At 56.0% G+C, this 20,618-nt stretch overlaps 7 protein-coding genes across 7 annotated transcripts; 5 read left to right on the top strand and 2 right to left on the bottom strand.

Moving 5' to 3' along the window:
* Nucleotides 1-230: 230 nt before the first annotated feature.
* Nucleotides 231-1,285, top strand: IUM83_04579 (reverse transcriptase; the record flags this gene model as incomplete). Its single annotated transcript, XM_067928666.1, has 2 exons — nt 231-673; nt 790-1,285. 2 exons carry the CDS (start codon nt 231-233, stop codon nt 1,283-1,285), a joined length of 939 nt encoding a protein of 312 aa, XP_067796334.1.
* A 572-nt stretch (nt 1,286-1,857) lies between these two features.
* On the top strand, nt 1,858-3,846 carry IUM83_04578 (reverse transcriptase; the record flags this gene model as incomplete). The annotated part of the gene is made up of 1 exon (XM_067928665.1): nt 1,858-3,846. The coding sequence occupies one exon, from the start codon at nt 1,858-1,860 to the stop codon at nt 3,844-3,846; it is 1,989 nt and encodes a 662-aa protein (XP_067796134.1).
* Nucleotides 3,847-6,378: 2,532 nt separating this feature from the next.
* Nucleotides 6,379-7,840, top strand: IUM83_04577 (uncharacterized protein; the record flags this gene model as incomplete). Its single annotated transcript, XM_067928664.1, has 3 exons — nt 6,379-6,893; nt 7,028-7,457; nt 7,631-7,840. The coding sequence occupies 3 exons, from the start codon at nt 6,379-6,381 to the stop codon at nt 7,838-7,840; spliced, it is 1,155 nt and encodes a 384-aa protein (XP_067796057.1).
* A 1,823-nt stretch (nt 7,841-9,663) lies between these two features.
* Nucleotides 9,664-12,105, bottom strand: IUM83_04576 (reverse transcriptase; the record flags this gene model as incomplete). Its single annotated transcript, XM_067928663.1, has 1 exon — nt 9,664-12,105. One exon carries the CDS (start codon nt 12,103-12,105, stop codon nt 9,664-9,666), a length of 2,442 nt encoding a protein of 813 aa, XP_067796056.1.
* Nucleotides 12,106-14,452: 2,347 nt separating this feature from the next.
* Nucleotides 14,453-14,995, bottom strand: IUM83_04575 (uncharacterized protein; the record flags this gene model as incomplete). The annotated part of the gene is made up of 1 exon (XM_067928662.1): nt 14,453-14,995. The coding sequence occupies one exon, from the start codon at nt 14,993-14,995 to the stop codon at nt 14,453-14,455; it is 543 nt and encodes a 180-aa protein (XP_067796333.1).
* Nucleotides 14,996-15,402: 407 nt separating this feature from the next.
* On the top strand, nt 15,403-15,864 carry IUM83_04574 (uncharacterized protein; the record flags this gene model as incomplete). Its single annotated transcript, XM_067928661.1, has 1 exon — nt 15,403-15,864. One exon carries the CDS (start codon nt 15,403-15,405, stop codon nt 15,862-15,864), a length of 462 nt encoding a protein of 153 aa, XP_067796058.1.
* Nucleotides 15,865-16,145: 281 nt separating this feature from the next.
* Nucleotides 16,146-16,358, top strand: IUM83_04573 (uncharacterized protein; the record flags this gene model as incomplete). The annotated part of the gene is made up of 1 exon (XM_067928660.1): nt 16,146-16,358. The coding sequence occupies one exon, from the start codon at nt 16,146-16,148 to the stop codon at nt 16,356-16,358; it is 213 nt and encodes a 70-aa protein (XP_067796035.1).
* Between the last annotated feature and the right edge of the window lie 4,260 nt (nt 16,359-20,618).

Genomic DNA, 20,618 nt, shown 5'->3' with positions numbered 1-20,618 from the left:
GGACCAGGCCAGGTGCCCACCGATCAAGATCCAACGCTGTACGCGCAAGGTGCCGAAGATCCAGCTGGCGTGGGACAGGCGGATCAGCCCGTTGTCCTATCGGAGAGTAATCAGGTTGTAGTCACCCAGAGACAGGGGGCAGATCTGCAAATCTGACATATGGTGATAAGGGACAGGACGCGGATTCAGCTGGCACACACGCATCAAGTGATGACCAAGCGGGAAATGGCATGGATCTACACGGCGGAATGAGACAGGAGGCAAACCAAGCCCCGGGCTCGACGGCCGCTACAAACCCGTTTAATGCAGATCAAACTGGCTCGGATCCGGTCGAGGACGAGCAAGTCTGCATCCATGAGAGTGGCGATTTGCATGCAGAAGACGTCAAAGCCGAGATGGCAGTGCTGCCTGAAGTCACGGTGGGGACTGCAGACGTGAAGATCGAGGACATACAAGTGGGCAATCCGGAGATCAACTCACCGGAGGAGATCGAGCGCCTACGCAGGTTGATCTGGAAGCGCCAACACCTGCTGATCGGCAAAGGCAATGCGTTGCCCCCCGCCGCCCGTGGCGTAGTTTGTGATATTGATGTAGGCGACGCGAGGCCCATTGCCCAGCGTGTGCGTAAGGTTGCGCCTCAGTTTCGCGAGAAGCTGTCAGATCTGATCAAAGGGTTGCTCGGAGCTCAGATCATCAAGGCCTCGATCTCGCCATGGGCCTCCCCTTGTGGTGATCATAAAAAAACGGCGTAGATATACGTTTGTGCATTGATTATCGGATGGTTAACAGCCTAACTAGGCTGATGATCTACCCAATGCCCCTGATCAACGATCTGCTCGAAGATCTGGACAAGGTACTTTGGTATTGCTCTCTCGACATGGCAAGCGGATTTTGGGTGGTGACCATGACAGATCGGGCTCGTGCGATCTCTGCCTTCATCACCCCGTTCGGTCTGTTCGAGTGGAATCGTATGTCATTTGGCTTGAAGAACGCCCCCAGATCTACCAGCGGATGCTCGATAATGCGCTATATGGGTTCACCCGGATCCCGCGATCTGACAAAAGCGGATCCGGATCCGACGACGATCGAGCAGAGTTGGCCCCGGAGCATGGTGATCTGGACACGTCAAGTGGTCTTTCGCCTAGATCAACGGGAGCTGGCTTGGACGGAAGCGAAGTCGACAAGCCCGGATCGGGCGGATCGGGATCTGCCCGATCTGGATCTGGAGCTGTTCGGTCTCATCGACTCGGATATGACGAAGTTCGAGCTTGTCGATGCCGGATGAGTGGTGATCTGGAGAGTACGACCCAGCATTCCCCCAGATCAAGTGGATCTAGGTCCGACGGACTTGGATCTGGTAAGCCCGGATCCGGCCGATTCGGATCGGGCGATCCCAGATCGGTCCGGTCCGGATCTGATATGAGTAGATCCAGATCTAGCGAATATCGAGCTGATCTGCACCCGGCAAGTAGTGATCGGGAGAGTTCGATCAAGCCTTCGGTGTTGGGACGTAGATCTTATATTGACGACATCTTGGTGACCGCCAGATCGTGGGATCACTTGTGTGAACGGGTGGACGATCTGCTGGAGGCGTGTGACGAATGGAATATCTCGATTAGCGAGGTGAAGAGCTTCTGGGGCAAATCCAAGGTGGAATATCTAGGCCATAAGGTATCCAACCCAGGCCTGGAGGCGAATCCCAAGGATCTATCTGCCTTGGTGGACTTGCCGTTCCCGGGATCACTCAGATCAATGCAGTCGTTCCTCGGAAGCTTGAATTATTACAGTCGGTTTATCGAGGATTATGCAATTTACGCTGCGATCTTGTATGAGCGGCGAGAGGTGGACTTCGTCGCGATGTCAAAGGCGGAAGCTCGGGCCCAGATCAGGGCACACCTGTATCAGCCCACCCCAGATCACATCGGATCACCGGGTCAGGATCTGGGATCTGGTGATCTTGGATCCACGATTGGTGAGACCTCACAACAAAGTAATCTGCACCCCAGCGGCGTTGCGTCGACTCCGCATGGAGGCGAAGCCCCCAGATCAGCGCTGGAACATCAAGCATCGGGATATCCTGATCTGGTGATACCGAGTCTGGAAGCACGTAATCCGGAGGTACCAGATCTGAGCTCTCATAGTCTGAAGACAGGTGATCTGGGCCTGGGTGGTCTGGGCGAGATCGATTCCCGCTGGATCCGAGCTCACCGGGCGTTTGCTAAGCTGAAGAGCAAGGTTGCCTCGACTCCGATCCTGCGTCACTTCAACTCTGGTCTACAACCAGTAGTGGTGGTGTATGCAAATGATTGGGCGATCTCGGCAGCCCTGATGCAGGAACATGATGGGATCCACTATCCGGTTACCTTCGTAAGCCGCACGCTGAAGTCCAATGAACTCAATTATGGGATTGTCGAGAAGGAGGTGTTAGCGTTGCTGCGGATCCTGGATCTGGGTTATAATATGTTGGTGGGCCGCACGATCAAAGTCCTGACCAGGTACTCCACACTGGCGTGGCTCTTCAGATCACCGGGGTTACAAGGACGCCTAGGGCAGTGGGCCGTCCTTCTCTCTCCGTGGACGCTAGCGATCGTCAAGTGTACCAAGGGCGAAGACGAGATCCTGGGGGCGATCGCCGCCAGCATCACACCCAGATCAGAAGTGGATCAGGCCCTGATAGCGATTGCGCCGAAGAAGGAACCCAGGCGCCAGATCCAAGTACCGATCCCGACTGTACGGCTAGATGAAGAGCTTTTTGTGGTCAGCTTCGACGGATCCGCCCGCGTCAAACGTGGTGGAGGCGCTTACACCGCGATCCTATGGAAGCTGCCCGAGTGGAGTGTGGTAAAAGCTAGATCCGGCTATGCTGAAGGGTTGACTGTCAACGAAGCCGAGTACCACGGCCTCCCGCTGTGTATGGACCTACTCGAGGGAGAAGTTCGGCGCAGGCTAGTGATCTGTGGCGACTCAAACCTGGTGATCCGCCAAGTGAGAGGTGAGATCGACTGCAAAGCACCAGGGCTCACACTGCTAAGGCAAAAAGCCCTAGATCGACTGCGGATCTGGCCCGATCACGAGCTGGTACACGTCAAGCGCGACTGGAACGGTAGCGCTGATAGTCTAGCGAGCGCCGCACTTCAACGGCAAGGCGGGATCCTGGTCGACGATGAGACGGACCTGCAGGATCTGGTCACACTGAATCGACTGCACGAGATACTGGTGGTTAGGAAGGAGGAGGCCGACTCGGTCGCTCGAGTTTCGCCAGCAACCACCAGATCGAAGGCTAGATCCAGATCCACACCTACCGTCCTACAAGAAGAGGTAGTGAGAGAACTGAGGATCGATCGGATCCGGCAAGCTCAGGACGAGGAGGCGTGGATCGCCGGGCTGAAGAAGTATTTGGTCGGGGCGGCGCAAGATCTGACGCAGGATGAGGCCAGATCCTATGGCAATATTAGTATGGATTACGAAGTGGATCTGAGTGATCTGTTGTTCTACTGCCATCCTACGAGGAGATCGGAGGCGGATCGAGATGGACTGATGCGACTGGTGATTCCGGAGACACTCCAACAGGATGTTCTGCATCACTATCACGCGAGTCTGGAAGGTGGTCACCAAGGGATCGGACGCACGTATCAGAAGATCCGAGATCACTTCCACTGGAGAGGTCTCTATCGGAGCGTGCAGCAATATGTCGGAGAGTGCGTGGACTGCGAGACGGGCAAGGGGCGACCCCGGATCCAGGGTGAGTCACCCGGTAACATCCAGGCAACCTACCCGTTCCAGATCATAGCCATGGATCACATCCCGTCGTTGCCCAAGTCCTACAAGGTAACACGGAGCTGCTGATCTGGGTGGATCTGTTCACAGGGTATGTGATCGCCAAAGCTAGCGCCTCGAGAACGGCACAAACGATCGCGGAGTCATACGAGGAGTGCGTGTTCAGCCGATTCGGCGCCAGCGAAGTGATCCGAGACGACCGTGACCCAGGGTTTATGTCCGACTTCTTCAGATCGTTCAACCGGATCTTAGGACAACGACAGCGCGCCACTATGGCTTACCGCCCCCAGGCCAACGGCACAGCCGAACGCATGGTGCAAACAGCGACCAGGGCACTCAAGATGTACGTGCAGGATCTGAATCGGCGTGATTGGGATGATTACGCGGAACGGCTTACCTTCGCGATCAACACTCCTCAGGATCGGATCCGGGGGGAAACCCCGTTCTACCTGGTACATGGGTGGGATCCTAGATCCACCTTGGAGGCGACGATCCCGTTAGGCAGCACTCGACGTCAGGATCGAGATCCTCGGAGGTGGAGATACCAGATCCAGCGCTATTACCAACAGGCACGAGAGCAAGTCAATGAGAAGTTGCGAGAGGCGATCTCGGATCGGGCAGGCCATCATAATGAAGGAGTGCACCCGCATCAGATCGAGGTCGGATCCCGTGTCTGGTTATACCTGGATTGCGTCAAAGAAGGGTATGCTCGGAAGTTGGCGCACCTGTGGCACGGCCCATTCCGTGTGGCGGAGAAGATCGGCGAATATGCAGCTTGGATCGAGTTGGCAGGTACAGAGTACCGCCTCTTCCCGGTGGTGCATGTCTCCAAGCTCAAGCTGGTGAAGACATTCCCAGATCGCCCCCAGATCCGGCTGACAGTCGAGGATACAGATCGTCTTGATTTCGATGAAGCCCTGATGCCTGAAGATAGCTGGATCCACGATCTGGACGAGGACGAATACGAGGTGGAGAAGATTACAGACATGAGAACAGGAAAACGAACTCATTTATGGCCGGATCTACAGGGAATTCTTGGTGCATTGGAGAGGGTACGACGAACCGACATGGACCGATGAGACAGACCTCAATTGCGGTGCGATACTCCACGATTTCTTGCGGGATCGGGCAAATCGGAACCGGTTTGGCGTGATGCAGTCTCACGAGGAGTAGTGAGACAGGGATCAGCTGGAGTGAGTTGGTCACTCCAGCGGTGTGTTGGAAGAAGGATCTGCAGGGTGGCTGCAGATTAATGGGATGGGTGATGTATATTGCATGTGAAGATCTGGCGTTGTGTGCGTCAGATATTGACAAACAGAAGACTGGTACGGTGATAATGCTCGCCTAAGGTCCCAGATCACTCAAGACAACTCAAAGCCGAGACGCTGAAGATCAGGTGGATCTGGCGCATATGGATCTGGGTCAAACGGATCTGGGATGAGTGGATCCGGATCAAGCTGATTCAGGTCTTTCGCTACTCGTACTACGTGGATCCGATGCAAGGAGGGACAGATCACGTGACCTCGGATCTGAAGTGGAGCTGGATCAGGTGGATCCGGATCCGAAGCGAATTGGAATATGTCTGAATGAGGTGGATCCGGATCTGAGGTGAGGACACTGTGAAGCAGTGCAAGCTGGGTAACCAAGACGGCGAATGACCGACCTAAGATCGAGGGTGGAACATGTCGATACGGCAAAAGCGGTATTGGTGAAAGAAATAAGACATGCAAGCTGGATCTGGCCTAGACTGGGGAGACTTCAACGATTGGGTAGTGGATCCGGCCAAGATCCAGGGCGACTCGGAAGGGTCCGGCTCCTACTCAGCGTCAGCAGTGTGTACACCGAAGAACTTGTCGGTGAGGCACGCGATCTGGAGCGCCGGGTGATCTTGAGGGCTGTCGTGGTAGTGGTTGCGCCACGAGTCAGCGCCGTTACACTCGTCAAGAGCCTCCAACAGATCTGTGGGCTCGGGCCGGTTGAGACGACGGTTCTTTATATTGGTCTGACGAGATTCGTATCACGGATACTATAGTGGGTCTAACTTGACTCACTACTTTAGCTTACACGTTGCGCAACGTGTATGAGGAAGCGTAAGTGCTTAGTAAGTACTTAGGTTAATTATATTTGAATACACAAATATAAGTTAAATAAGAAGGGATTCCAAGTGACTTAGATTAGGTAAAATGAGAACTGTATTGTTTGAAAATTGATCTTCCTCTAAAATCTGCTAAAACTGTTTATCATCTATGAAAGGGTTGGCAGCGGCTGGCTGTAAGAGCCCCGCTAATATGCATGTCTCTGATTGGTAGGAAGATGCTGCTTTCTACCAATAGGATCTTTGGGTATGTGTGGACCACTAATTGTGGTGGCCTACTTCAATGTATCCATTGGTGTGTCTTCACCAATGTGAGGAAGTATCCAAAACGTTTAACAGATAACCTATCTGTTAAATTCACAAGTGGCTTGCAGCCACTTGTGCGTGTAACCGTTACACCATCCCCCCCTTAAGGTTAGACGCGCGGGGTCTCCGCACGTCAATCTTCGGAATTGACCATTCGTCAATTCTCCGCGTTTGGAGAAGAAACCCGCGCTCATTCAACGATGAGCGCGCCTCAGAAGAAGTCCACAAAGTCGGTGGGGAGTCATCTCTCCATCGACGACTACTTCGAACGCCAGAAGGCGAAGTACGGCGACGTCGTCGACTTCGACGACGACGATGAAGATATGGAGGGCGAGGAGGACTCGCCCTCAAAGCGTAAAGACTCAGTGTCGAGCGAATCGCTCGACCCTCACGCCAAGAACGTTCGCCCGCGTGAAGGGGACGAATCGGACGCTTCGAGTTCGAAGCGTTCGCGTACTGAGAGCGATACCCCACTCGCTTCCGCTGGGGCTCTCAGTACTCCGCGCGCTGCTACTGCAGCGTGTGATGTCAAAGCCCAAGGCTCTCCGCGCGCAGCGTCTACAGCGCGCGATCCATGGATGCCGTCCGCGTCCGAGATCGCGGACCGGTATGGGAACTCGGTACCTCCGAATGAGGTGCCGCTGTACGTATGCAGCGCCATCAAAGATGACGCTGTGGCTGCCGAGCTGCACTTTGATGCGGAAACGCATCAAAGGTGCGATTACTACATCGGACTCTTTCATGAGCTGCGATGGTTTCAAAGCAAGAAGACCTCTTCTCGCAGCAAAGTGCCCGAATGGCAGGCACTTTGTCAAAGCTGGAACGCCTTTGTTGAAACTTCAACAAGAGGCCGAGTGCTTACCGTGATCGGATTAAGCAAGCGCGTGATCGCTTCGAGACGTACTCGAAGCGTGGAAAGCTGGAGCAACTTCATGTTGCTGCTGAGGAGGCGAATGTGCCGTGCGCTGTGCCCGAGGGCTTTCAGTGCACGAAGTGCTTCCCAGGCGCGGTCCGCTTGAGCGACCGCGACCTGAACGGGTACACGTCGTTCCGTGTGCCCGAGAGTCTCAAAGAGCTCCGTGCTAAGTTCTTAGCACGTGAGGGTTCGGGCGCTGGCGATGATCGCAGCGCTCGTATTACTTCCGCTGCACCAGCGCGTACTGCTCCTCGTACGCCCTCACCATTTCCGGAACGTCCTCCAGCAAGACGTTCCGCGGCTCCCATTATCTCGATGGGGAGGAAATCCTCTCCAACGAATACGAAAACGAGCCCCTTGAGGGTTCGTTTTCGGGATACTATGGTCAACAATCCGCTCAACAATCCAGCGGGTTGAGCCGCGGGCGTCACGGATCGGCGGTGGCGGGGGTGGGAACACGCCCCGGGTATGATCAGCCCCGGGCTGATCAGTATGCGCCTCTCCACGACCGGGTGACCGCCGTGTAGCGTCTGCAGGGCACTGAGTTCGCCGTCCTGAAACAGGAGCTGGCGAACCAGAAGGCCCAAGTCGCGGCGGTCTCGCAGACCGCCTCGAATATCCAGGTCGAGCTGGGGACCCAGATGAAGGGGTTGCTCCAGCGCGTCCGCGCGCTGGAGGAGAGGCTGCTCGTCGCCGAGGCCAAGTCCTCCGCTTCTGCCTCGGCTCCTGCGGGTCAGCCGAGCTAGATGGCTCGTGCTGCAGGTATGGCTTCAGCCGTCCGACGTAAAAGGTCGGATGGAGGCGCATGCTAGACGGTATGTCTAGCGTGTATGCGTAGCCGTGCTGTGCCAACACAGTGAACGGCCCGATGAAGCGCGGAGCAAGCTTGCTTGCTCCGAAATCCGAAACTGCATGTGTAGGCAGGTTTTGTGTAGCTAACAAAACTAATGAACCAACTTTGAATGCATTTGTGTTGCCTCTGCCCGCATTGTCTGCGTTCAGCTTCTGTTGATCAACAGAAGCTGCTATTGTGTCTTGGACATACCGAATTACGGCTTGTCTTTTGGTAGTGAAGTTGGTTCCATCCGAGCTGAAGTCATTCAGCTCGCTCTCCGCTAGAGGCCCGGCCTCTGCGTGGTTCTTTGCGGTGTCTGCGCCCTGCGCAGACCCGTGGTCGTTGGCCATGTTGTTGGGGTAGCCTGCGCCCTGCGCAGACTCATGTGGTTTGTCCATTGTTGCAGCTGACACTGTGCAAGTGTCAGCGGTTTTCTGCGGCTGCTGTATTGCAGTCGTAGATCTTCCCCCACTTAAAGTGGGAGCCATCACTCCGAGTAAACTCGGTAGACGTGGATGCCGCATGGCATTCACGTAGAACGGTGTATGCCCGGTCGAGGCATGCACTGAGTTATTGATGGCAAACTCTGCCATCGATAAGCACTCGCTCCAGTAGTGGAACGAGTGAGCGTAGCTCTTCAACATATCGACGAGCACGCGATTCACGCGCTCGGTTTGACCGTCCGTCTGCGGATGATCCGCAGTCGACATGGAAAGCTGGCTCCCAAGAAGTGTAAACACTTCTTGCCACAGGTGCGCTGTGAAGCGCGGGTCTCTGTCCGACACGATGTCGGACGGCATGCCATGGTGTTTGAACACCATGTCGACGAACAGACGGGCCGTCTGCTTCGCGGTCACTTCTGCCGGCACCGCAGCAAGATGTACCATCTTGCTGAAGCGGTCGACGAAGACCACAACACCGGTATTCCCTCCGCTGGCCGGGGGAAGACCAAAGATGAAGTCCAAATACATGGACTTCCAACACTCCGACGGAGTCGGTAGCGATTGCAAAGGAGTCTGCGCGAATGGCGCAGGCTTTACGCGTTGGCATACCTCGCAAGCACGGATGTACTTGCGCACCCACTTATACTGGTGGTGCCAGTAGAAGTCGCGCGTGAGAAGGACGTAAGTCTTCTCACGTCCGAGATGTCCCGCAGTCGGGGCATCATGATACTCGTACATGATCCTGAGTCGCAGGTCATGGTCATTCGGCACGACAACGCGATCCGCGTTGTCGTCGACTGCATTGTAAAGCAGTAGTCCGTCGTGCACACGAAAGCGGTGTGCACGCGCTCGAATTGGGCAGCTTCTGACGGGACTTGTCAGAAGGCGCTGTGCCATAGGCCAGCAAGAGCTTCGCGTCCGCGTCGTGCGCGTACGCGGCCTTCACGTCATCCAACAGAGATGATGTGGGTTTGCTCGATCGCACGACGTCAATGGCATTGACGTCAGCAGCTTCTGCGTATTCCGGCCGACGTGATAACGCGTCGGCCACTACATTCAATCTTCCGGGTTTGTATTCGACCCGGAAGTTATACTCCGCAAAGAATGAGAGCCATCTCGCCATTCTTTGTGATATGTGTGGCGACTTCACTGCGGTGAGCAGTGAAGCATGGTCGGTGTAGACCACAAATGGTCTACTCCCAAGCAAATACACTCGGAACTTTGCGAGTGCATACTTCATGGCAAGGAGTTCCTTGTCATGCACCGGATAGTTGCGCTCAGCTGGCTTCAGCTAACGCGATTGGTAGTAGACGACACGATCACGGCCCTCGTGATCGTGCTGCATCAACGCGCATCCGATCGTGAAATCGGATGCGTCACACACTACGTGAAATGGGCGATCTTGGTCAGCCACTGCCAAGATCGGCGCCTCAGTCAAGCCCCGCTTGACTGCATCGAATGTCTTTTGGCAATCGGGTGTCCAATTCCACACAGCTTCTTTCTTAAGAAGTTGTGACAGCGGGCGGATCTTGCCCGCATAATCCTCCACGTACTTGCACAAGTACGTGGCCAAGCCAAGGAACTGCCTCCGTTCCTTCACACTTGAAGGCGTTGGCCATTCGTTAATCACTCTGACCTTTTCCGGGTCAGGGCGAACACCATTCTTTCCGACGAGACATCCGAGGACGGGTATCTCGCTCGCCCCGAAGATACACTTCTTCTGGTTTGCGTAGAGCTTATGCGACAGCATAAGCTCGAGTAGCTTCCGGAGATGCACCCTGTGCATCTCTACGTCGGTCTTCTCGTCCACAGCCCGGCTGTGGATGAATACATCGTCGAAATAGCTCGGCGCGAAGTCGCGCACCGAGCGCAACAAGTGTGTCACGCACGTATTGAAGGTCACAGGGGCGTTCTGGAGCCCCTGTGGCATTACTAGCCGCTCCCAGAGCATGCCGCTTGGCGTGCTCACTGCCGTGATAGGGATATCGCTCTCTCGGATTAGGATTTGATAGAATCCATCTCGTAAGTCGAGAGCACTGTAAACGGTGCTCCCGGCCATCGAATCGATGATAACATCTTTTCGCGGTATCGGCGTCTGCGCCGGTACCGTCGCATCGTTCAGCTTGTTATACGCATGAACGATGCGCGATCCGCCCTGTGGCTTTTTGACACAGAACATCGGATCACTGTGCGGGGACTTTGATTCCCGCACTTGTCCTGCTTTACGACGACTTTCAAAGAAGTCGTCGATCGCTTTCACTTGCTCTCGCGGCAGTGGCCACTGCCGCGTGACACAGTACTTCGTGCCCGGCACGAGATCAATCTCGTGCTGAATGCCCTTATCCTGCGGAAGCTCCGCAGGAATCTCTTCCGGGAGTACGTCTTTGTACTCCCTCAACAATTCGTAATAGGGACTCGACTTCAGCGAGTCCCAACCTTGTTCCTCGAAGCGCTCTCGCTTCGTCTTCGCACTGAGAGTGTCTTCACTCTCAGTGGTACTTCCCATGAAGAGCTGCCTCAGCACTTTGTTCTCGCTCGCCGTTCTTTCGCTGTCCGAAAGAACGCAGACTTGATCGATGCGCCCATCGTGGAAATCGCGCGTGAAGCGCTTCCAGCTCATGGCTGGAAGCGAAGTCAACTCCGACGCCGTCGTCGGAGGACTGGCGAGTTCCATCTCACGATACTGGAATCCAGTATCGGTGCGCGTCAAGACGCTTAGCGTCTTGACATTCGGCGTCACCGCCGCAGTCTGCTGGGCAGACTGCTCTTGTTGCGTCTCGGTCCCGGACCGAGACTTGCGCAGCGTTTTCCGCTTGCGCCGTCTTCTTGTTGTGCGGAGCCCGGCTCCACACAGTTGTTCTTCTGGTCCAGGCCCGGCCGTGGACAGTCGTTCGCCGGCGGACCCTGTCCGCGGGCGCGCGGTATCAAGCCCGGCTTGACCGCATTTTCCTTCGTGCAGCCCGGCTGCACGGTAATGTGTCCCTTCGCCGGCAGACCTTGTCTGCGGGCGCGCGATATCAAGCCCGGCTTGATCGCATGGCGCTTCGTCGTGCAGCCCGGCTGCACGACAGCATGCAAATTGCGTCAGTGCGGTACGTTTGCAACCGTCCGCACTGTTTGCAGCGTCAACTCCCGGAGTTGACACGCCTTCGTCACCCCGACGCCATTCATTGGCGGAGCCCCTCATGACCGAGGGTGCGTCGGCTCCGGGAGCCGACGCGCCGTTGTCGACCTGACCTTTTCGGGTCAGGGACTGTCCAATGCGTACTTGAACGTGGGTGTTGGTTCCCGGAACCAACACATCTTTTTCTTCCGACGTCGGCAGCATTGCCGACGTGGGTCTCGCTTGTGTGCGCCCTCGCACACTTCTTGGACACTCCGGGACAGCAGCATTAAGCGCTGTCTCGACTGGTGAGCCGCGCGCACCTGCTGGTGCGTGCGCTGCGGTAACAGGGCCATCGATTTCTGTTCCACTGTCGCGGCTGAAGCACACGAGCGTGCGCTTCTTCCAGTCTATTATCGGATCATACCGTGCAAGCCACGGCATGCCCATTACCACGTCGAACTTATAGTCCAGGTCCAGGACGATAACGTATTCGACAAACACTCGTTGTTTGTACGAGAAGCGCACGTTCCCGACGCGCTTCTCAGTCTTCACGATGGCACCTGTTGCCAGTCGCACCTCCAGAAGACTTCGAGGTACGTTTACCTCCTCGAAGTCAAGTCTCGACAGGCTTCGTAGTCGAACAAAGTTGTTCGACGCGCCTGAATCTACCAAAGCTCGAAGAGAGTCACTCGCTCTCTTCGAGTAAACCTTCAAGATGACTAGGTTCGGCCTGTCATCTTGTTTCTTGCAGTGAGAGCTGGTCTCACTGGGGGCTGCAGTCCTCAGTGTCGCGTGCCCGATGTCGGCACGCGCGACTGCATTACCAGTAGGGCGCCCCGCGCCTACTGGATGTTCGCGTTTTTTGTTGGTCCGCGGCGATGCCTAGCATCGCCACGACGGCCACCTCCAGGGGGCATGGGAGCTGTGCACTCCCGTGCAAAGTGACCGATCCTTCCGCAACGGAAGCATCGCACGCTACCTCCCTGCTGCTGGTAACCAGCAGTTGTTGCATTCGAGAGGTCTATCGGTTCTGGACCTCCCGGCCTCGCTACCGGGCGCGGTTGCGGCCTCGGCACGTTCACATGCAGTTTAGCCTGCCGCAGGCTAAACTCTTCTTGCATGGCAAGGGTGATCGCAGCTCTGAGAGTACTCGGGTACTCTCGGAAGAGATAGGTCTTCACAGGCCCATCTCGAAGTCCCTTCATGAACGTGACGACCTTAGTCGCCTCGTCAATTGGATTGGTCACGATATTTGCGACCAAATATCGTGCGCGCTGCGCGTAAGCATGGACGTCATGCTTACCCTGCTGAAGGTCGAGGAACTCCGCCCTCGACCGGAACTCGTTTTGCGGGGGCTCAAACGCTCGTTTGAGCTCCTCTTTGAACACTTCGTACGTGCTGAAGCACGTAGGATCGGAGAGTCGGCGTCCATACGCCCAACTCCTTGCGCTTCCGCCAAGGCAGGACATGGCGGACGCGACCTTCGACAGCGGGTCGACGATGCGTCGAGTCGCTATGGCTGTGTCGAGTTCGACAAGCCATCGGAGGAGAGACTCACCCTCTCTTCCCACGTAATTGCTTACGCTCAACTTTAATGGTTGAGCACGCGGTGTCGTCCCTGACGACGCCGTCACTGAGGAAGCAGCATCACGCTGCTCCTTCATGATGAAGCCCAGAGCAACACCATGTTGCTCCGTCGGCGATAGCGTACGCAGCATCATGGCTATCGCCGCTTCTCCAATGACTGTTGACAGTCGTTGGAGGGCCTCCCACTCTGGGTCAGACAGGTGGGGGCAGTCAGCGCGTGCAACATGCGTTGCAGGCGTGTTGGAGCTCTCCATGGGCACCTCCGTGCTCATGTGGTTCTCGGCTCCGCGTTCGTACGCCGCGTACGAACGTCAAGCAGTCGGTCGTTGGACGGACTACAAAGTGCTACCAGGTGTAGTGGGTCTAACTTGACTCACTACTTTAGCTTACACGTTGCGCAACGTGTATGAGGAAGCGTAAGTACTTAGTAAGTACTTAGGTTAATTATATTTGAATACACAAATATAAGTTAAATAAGAAGGGATTCCAAGTGACTTAGATTAGGTAAAATTAGAACTGTATTGTTTGAAAATTGATCTTCCTCTAAAATCTGCTAAAACTGTTTATCATCTATGAAAGGGTTGACAACGGCTGGCTGTCAGAGCCCCGCCAATATGCATGACTCTGATTCGTAGAAAGATGCTGCTTTCTACCAATAGGATCTTTGGGTATGTGTGGACCACTCATTGTGGTGGTCCACTTCAATGTATCCATTGGTGTGTCTTACACCAATGTGAGGAAGTATCCAAAACGTTTAACAGATAAACTATCTGTTAAATTCACAAGTGGCTTGCAGCCACTTGTGCGTGTAACCCCGTTACAGATACCAGATCACGGACTTGTGGCGGCGGGGGAAGTGGAGGAAGAAGGAATCCAACAGGATGTCCAGATCCCACCACCCCTCCTGCATGGCCACTATCAAGACTTGCAGAAACCCTTTCCAGCGGTTCCCGGCATGCGATCTGCGATTGTTGCGCTCCTTGTGATACACTGTCAGCCACGGATAAGCCTTCGCCGGTGCCGGTAAGACCGGGAAAGAGTGCGTGGATTCCCAGTAGGCTTGACGATTTGCCTTTTCGTAACTCTGGTATTGCCGGATCGCGAGTCCAAGCCGGCCACCAACATCCGTCTCAAACGAGATCGCGCCATCTGAGTTCTCAAGAACCTCCCAGGGACGCGTGGCTAGAAGAGCTCGTTCGTTGTTCTCCGTGATCAGTTCCCAGCCGAAGTCGGTGTCGGCGACTTGAGGCCGATCTTCTGTCAACTCGAAATAAGGAAAATCCAGCCCAGCTGAATCAGCAGGACAGGGAACCATGCCTGGATCCGCATTGAAGCGAGGGTCTTGTTGTCGAGCTCTTCTGAGATCCAGGGACTACGTCCGCCTGGATCAAGATCCGAGGTTGCGCTCGCCCAGGGATAAACTGCGCCTCAGGTCCGAATGGAGCAACAGGTGCAAGTGGATTACGGGCGGGACGACGCCGACTAGCCGGGGTTGGGTTTGGCCCTCGCGGATCCGGATCCGGGTTGGCACCAGCAGCCTCGTCATCGTCGGGATCATCACCCGGGGTCCACCGGATCCACCGATCACAGGTCCACGCCGGGGAGACGCGTGCTGACGACGACGCTCGGCGGACCGGGATTGAGCCATCGCCTGCGGCGTCTGGGCTTCGAGCAACTCGTTGGTGATCTGGGCGGTTTCTTCGTCCTCTTCTTTATCATCGTTGGTGCCGCCAGTTCCGATGGTATCCTCGCCTTTCTCCTCCTCTTTCTCGGCGTCAGCCTCTTCGGCCGCCTGGTGGCCGTGATCTTCTCCGGGTTCGTCGTCGTCGTCATCTACAAAGCCCCCGTCATCGTCTATTTGGCCTTCTTCAGCCAGATCGTCCTGCTCCGGGTGGTGCGCTGGTTCCGATCCTGCTTGATCTTTAGCCATTTCGACGTCGGAACTCTTGGTCCCCCTGTTAGGCACGGATAGGAGGGGGCGCTCGCTTGGGCGTGCTGATCGCGATTCCCCGCAGTTGAGTCACGGCGTGCACGGTTGGAGGGCTCCGGATCCGCGATCTCGCCACTTCGCTTTGGACGCTTCTCTTCCTGATCTGGGCGCTTGGCTGCTTCAGCGGGCAAATGCTCTGGGGCAGGCTGATTTGGGACCTCGCCAGCGCTCTGGCGATCTCCTTGAGGGTGAAGCAGCTCGCAAAGTGTACGAAGCAAAGCCGCCGGATCTCCCAACTCGTCGGAGGGGAGAGGCCGTGCACCTACTGCAGTAACCACGATCGCCAGACGCTGGAGAGCGACGTCTTGCTCCGAGCGGAGAGCATTGCGATTCCGTTGTAGAGTGTCATGATCCAGCCGGAGGCGTTCGTGTTGCTCCCGGATCTGATGGATCTGGCTCTCAAGCAGACCCACAGTCCGCTCAGCAGTGTCCAAACTCGCCCCTGTGCGGCAGATATGCGTCGGTTCACGGCCAAGGAGTTTCAAGCCAAGATGGAGGAACGTGCGGAGATCCTCGAGCTCAGATCGTGCGCGATCTGCGTCCAGTTTAGCGTTGTCCCGATCCTCCACGGTGCTTATCAGATCCGCAGTGGCTGCAGCTTGGGTGGATCGAGCGGTGTTGAGATCGGACTGTGTCTGCTGGAGAAGCACCTGGATGCTATGCAGCTCGTCGCGGGTGATCCCCAAGCGACGGTCAGTCTCGGTGGATGCAGCTTGGGCCCGATCCCGCTCTTGGATGAGGCGATCTCGCTCCTGCACCAGTTGATCTGGGACGGAAGCAACGCGGGCTGCCTGATCTCGCTCTTGTAAGGCGTCCTCAGCGTGGTAGAGGGCCTCTTGCGCTCAGATCGTGACACTCTCGGCTAATTCACGCGCGTCTTGGGCGTGGTCGATCTGTCTGTACAGTGACCTCTGTTCCTCGTGGAGATTATGGATCTCGGCGCCAGCCAGCTCTTCCTCACTCGCGAGAAGGTCATTGTTGTCGCGAAGTCGATCTCGCTCTTGCGTGAGCCGAGCGACCCGACGTCCCAGATCTTGGATCTCTGCAATTTGCTGCGTAATCTGGCTTTGCAGGCCCGCGACCTGCTGGCATGGTCCCCACTCGCGTCGCTGCTGGCGGAACGAAGGCCGGAGACATCAGAGCGGAGACGTTGGAGTTCCTCGCCTTGATTCTTGTAAAGGCGTTCCAACTCACGCAGTTCGTGAGTCTGCTGAAGCAGCGTTCGGGAGATCTGGGTCCGCTGACGCTCGGCCGTGTCGCAGGCCGCCGTAGCTGCGCGGAGATCCGCGACGAGCTGGACTGAGCGAGTAGAGAGGGCCCGGTTCAAGCAACGGAGTTCTTCAGGCGTGGCGCCGGTCGGAGCAGTTAAATCGTGTGGATCCAGATCCGGGCGGTTACGCGGAGCGCTTGGATCCGGGCGCTGGCCAGACGACTTGCGGTCGGGGCCGGACATTGGGAACACTAGCGCGCCAGTGGGCAGAAATCAAAGGTGCCCGCAGTGATGCCGTTGTGCGGCAACAACTATGTGCAGGAGGCGATTGTGGAGAAGCGAATTCCGGGAAAGGGGTGATTGGGAGCAATCGGCAAAATGATGGATCCTGACGGAGTCACAATACCGCGGAAGTGACACCCGAGAAGCCAGATCGAGGGGATCTGGTGATGCGGGTGGATCGAGGCTATCAGATGTGTGTGGCGTCAAAGGGAGACTACTGGAAATACTACAAGATGACACAGAAGACGTCTACATACGGCAGAGGGCCAGATCCGCACTATCGGAAGTGGTTGGATCCAGATCACATGTACCCATGTGGATCCAGACCCGGGTCACCTGTACCCAGGCGGATCTGAGCTTCTGAGGGATGACTAAGATACGCTAAGCGGTGGATGGAGCTTACGCCAGCCGAAGGACCCCAGATCAAGACAAGTTAACCCAGATCAGGGACGGTGGGATCTGGATCACATGTACCCATGTGGATCCAGATCCAGATCACATGCACCCATACTCTGAGAGGTGGCAATGGCAAGTGAAGTGGAGAAAGGAGTTTGCGACGACCAAAGGACTCAAGATCAGTGAGGATCAGCGTGGATCAAGCGGATTTGAGAGAGGTGGATCCAGATCACATGTACCCATGTGGATCTGGATCCGGATCCCGTACGCCAGGGCGGACCCAAGCCTCTGGTAGACGGCTAAGACACGGAAAGTGAGGAAAGGAGGTCGCAACAGCACAGGGACCCCAGATCAACGCAAACCGACCCAGATCAGGGCACTTCGGAGATCAGCGGATCTGGATCTGATAATCAGATCCGGATCTGGGAATCAGGTGGATCTGGATCAGGGGATCTGGCGGATCTGGGACTCAGTGGGTGATCTGGCGGCTACCGCTCAACGGAGGGAACAAGCGGCGATGCAGTGAAGGTATAGGTGGTCCGTAGAGCCGGCAGGTACAGATGGGAAGATAGTTCGGATCGGGTGATAGGATTTTGGGATAGGATTGGACATAACCATAAATCAGACTCAAATTTGCCTTGGACAACGCAAGTGCCTTCGCCTGGAATCGGGATCGACATTGGCCCACCAAGAAGCGGCAAGGTACTGGATAGCAGATCTAGTGTTGGTTGAATAATCTGGATAATATATTGGCCAGATCAACCTTCCTAGTGAACTCCCTACAAGTGCAGATCCCAGATCACCCGGAGTTAACTACTTGGCCGGGTGATCCTTGACTCTCAACTACCCTGATCCCGCTATAGGAAGCGGCAAGTACGACAAAGGGCGACCTACCAAGTCGCAACAAGGGCCTACAACACACCACAAGGCAACCACTCGGCCGGATCCAGATCCAGGCCGCCAGATCCAAGTCGGGAATCACTTGATCTGGACCAAGAACCGCGAGCAGAGTGAAGATTTCCGCGCTGCTCCACCGGATCCCCGCGTCTCGCCAAGACGTTCCTACTTCAACACTTGGACTCTTCAGAAGTTACCAGAGGAGTAAGATCCAGCCCTACCGACGGGTACACAAGGTGAGGAGTTCAGCACTGGTCACGGATCATCGGAGTACCCCCTCCGTTAGTCGGTGTCCGGGCGCTGTTGGGAAGTTGGATCTAGCAATCTCGCAGATTTTGCGGATCCCGCTACACCACACCGACGTTGTTCTTTGTCCACGCCAGGAGGTCCGGGTGGAGAGCAGTCGGCCAAGTATGGACGCAGTTCGGCAAGTTACATTGCAGTTCGCCACCAGGGCAGCCATTCCCGGAAATGTGGCGGAGATAGGGTATTTCATTTCAATCCTTCTTGGGTAGCAAAAGCGCCAGGTTTGCCGGTAGCTTAGACGCGAGCGTTGGGCGGTGTTGTTGCTGCTGCGTAGCAGCTGTTGGTGGTGGAGTCGGCCAGGTTGGTGTACTTGCCTGGGGCCCCCACGCATGTCATGGCTGATGGTGGTGTCATGTAGGAACACGCGCTAATTTATATAAGGCACACTTTCCCCACCAACAACACCCACCAAGTCACCGAAGACTCAATGGGCTTGTTAGGGTTAGAACCTGAAGTCCCAGGAACGTTCCCTTGCACCGGGTTGATGTTTCCCCTGTGTACCGAACTTCCGCTAGTCGACCGACGGAAGACTCAGCGTCACTAGCCACGCGCAAAGGCTAGCACGCTCTCACACACAAAATATACCTCGCAGGCCCTCAGAAGGAAGGGTCCCGGGCTTTTACGGCGTGATACGAGGGTGCCGGAGCTATACTCCGGCGGGAAGTAATAAATGGAGTGCGCTTTCGCTCCTCCAGTTCCTGGCGACGCCTCGTCGCTACCAATACACCGGCCACTAACTCTTGGCCCTGCCAGGGATGAACACACGCTACACTAGTAGATGTGCCCACCGACAGTCATAATCCTACCCACCAGGTTTACCTTGAGCTGCAGGTCGTTCACTGCAGGCACCGGTGTCGCCCTTGCGTGGTTGGGAGGAAAAGCTGTTCTGTTATTGTTGCCCGAAGGCTTATCTTGTCTTCTCTTAAGTTTCCTATCGATCAATACAAATATCAAGTATAAACGCGTCCGTTTTTGGACCGTCAGTTGTAACTCACGACTCTTCGGCGCTTGCTCTGCGACGTGGCGGCGTTACCGACGACAAAAACGGCCGCTGAAACGCCACCGACGACTGGGGACAGGCGCCGATGACTCATAAGTTCGGATCTTGCCAGTAGGTTCCCCCCGCACTTAGCGAGCTGCAACCGCCCACGCTTGACTTGGGCCCGTCGACGCGTCATCTATTTAGGCCAATCAGCGATCGGGGAGTTTGGTCCAATGACTGGCGATGGGTTGTGACTTGCCAGTTGGCGCCGGCGCCTCGAGTCTTCTACGCATCCTGACTCGGCTGCATTTCTCGACACCACCGTGGCAGCTGGGGTCGATGCCGCCCGGGTGCGCAGTTTGTCTTGCTCGTCTCGGTAACGATTTGTCTCCGTAACCAAGTCCGCAATCCATTGCGGGGAATCAACGGAGATCGCATAGACGGCAGCTCGATAGTTGGCCCACCAGTTGACAGACTCGCTAGGTAGGGCGTCCAGTGCCTTGCCGAGCCAAAGATCAACGTAGTTCAGAGTCAAACGAAGGATCGGCCGAGGGGGGTCCCGATCGGTAGTCATTCGCGCATCGACAAATCGCTGGAGTGCAGAAGTGAGGTGCCGTGCGTGTTCATACCAGAAGGCGTCGGCGAAATTACATAGACCTGCCACTGCTTGCACGAAATCCACCATACTTGTGCACTTAGGGCATGCCGCAGCTGATAGCTCAACACCAGCCGAGAAGTTTAAGCTGATCACCGTGTTATATGACGCCGTCGTTAACGAGACATTGCGTTGTTTCTCCATGAACCAGCGGACGGAAGCCCCGCGTGAGCCAAGGCGACCACCGGAGAGAGCTATAATGAATGCCGAGGAGACCTGGAGTCGGTCCCGCAATCTCGCAAACAGAAACAAAGCAAAAGAATGAGATGAGTAATTCGTACCATCGCGAGGGAGCCGTGCAGGGAAGTGCCGATAGGACATCAGTGTGTCTTCGGGTGGCGGGTAGAAATTGCCCTTAATACGGTTCGTCGGGTAGGGAGAGTCTTGCGTTGTCAGTGTGGCGATCTCGCGTGGCGGGTCTGTGGGAATAAACGAGTGCCAGTTACTTTCTCGTCCTTCCGAAGCAAAGGGGATGCGAGATGGCAACGGCATTGCAATCGCGTTACCACAAGTGCTACCATTACATCCATGATAGTTTGTTGACATATGTTCGGTAGGACCAGCTGGGGCCGGAGTGGCCAACCGGAATGGCGACCCGCTCGCCGAAGAGACCGGCCTCGACGCCGATTGAGCTAGAAGGGTTACCACGGTGGCTGTGAGCGACGTGGGTTGCTGGAAGATGGCGTCGAACCTCGTATCGTTGTTGGAGAAAACACTCGTTGTGTCTGCCACTGGCGCAGGTGTACAGAACTGCTGTGCGAGGGGGTCGAATGGCGTCGTTGGTGGAGCAGCAACAGCCCATGGTGGTGGTGACAGCACCACCACAGGCTCGTAG

Source organism: Phytophthora cinnamomi (assembly GCF_018691715.1).
Source record: "Phytophthora cinnamomi strain GKB4 chromosome Unknown Contig17, whole genome shotgun sequence".
In the NCBI taxonomy this organism is placed as follows: Eukaryota; Oomycota; class Peronosporomycetes; order Peronosporales; family Peronosporaceae; genus Phytophthora; species Phytophthora cinnamomi.
The sequence above is the reverse complement of the archived record's forward strand: the minus strand, read 5'-3'. Positions and strand labels throughout refer to the sequence as shown.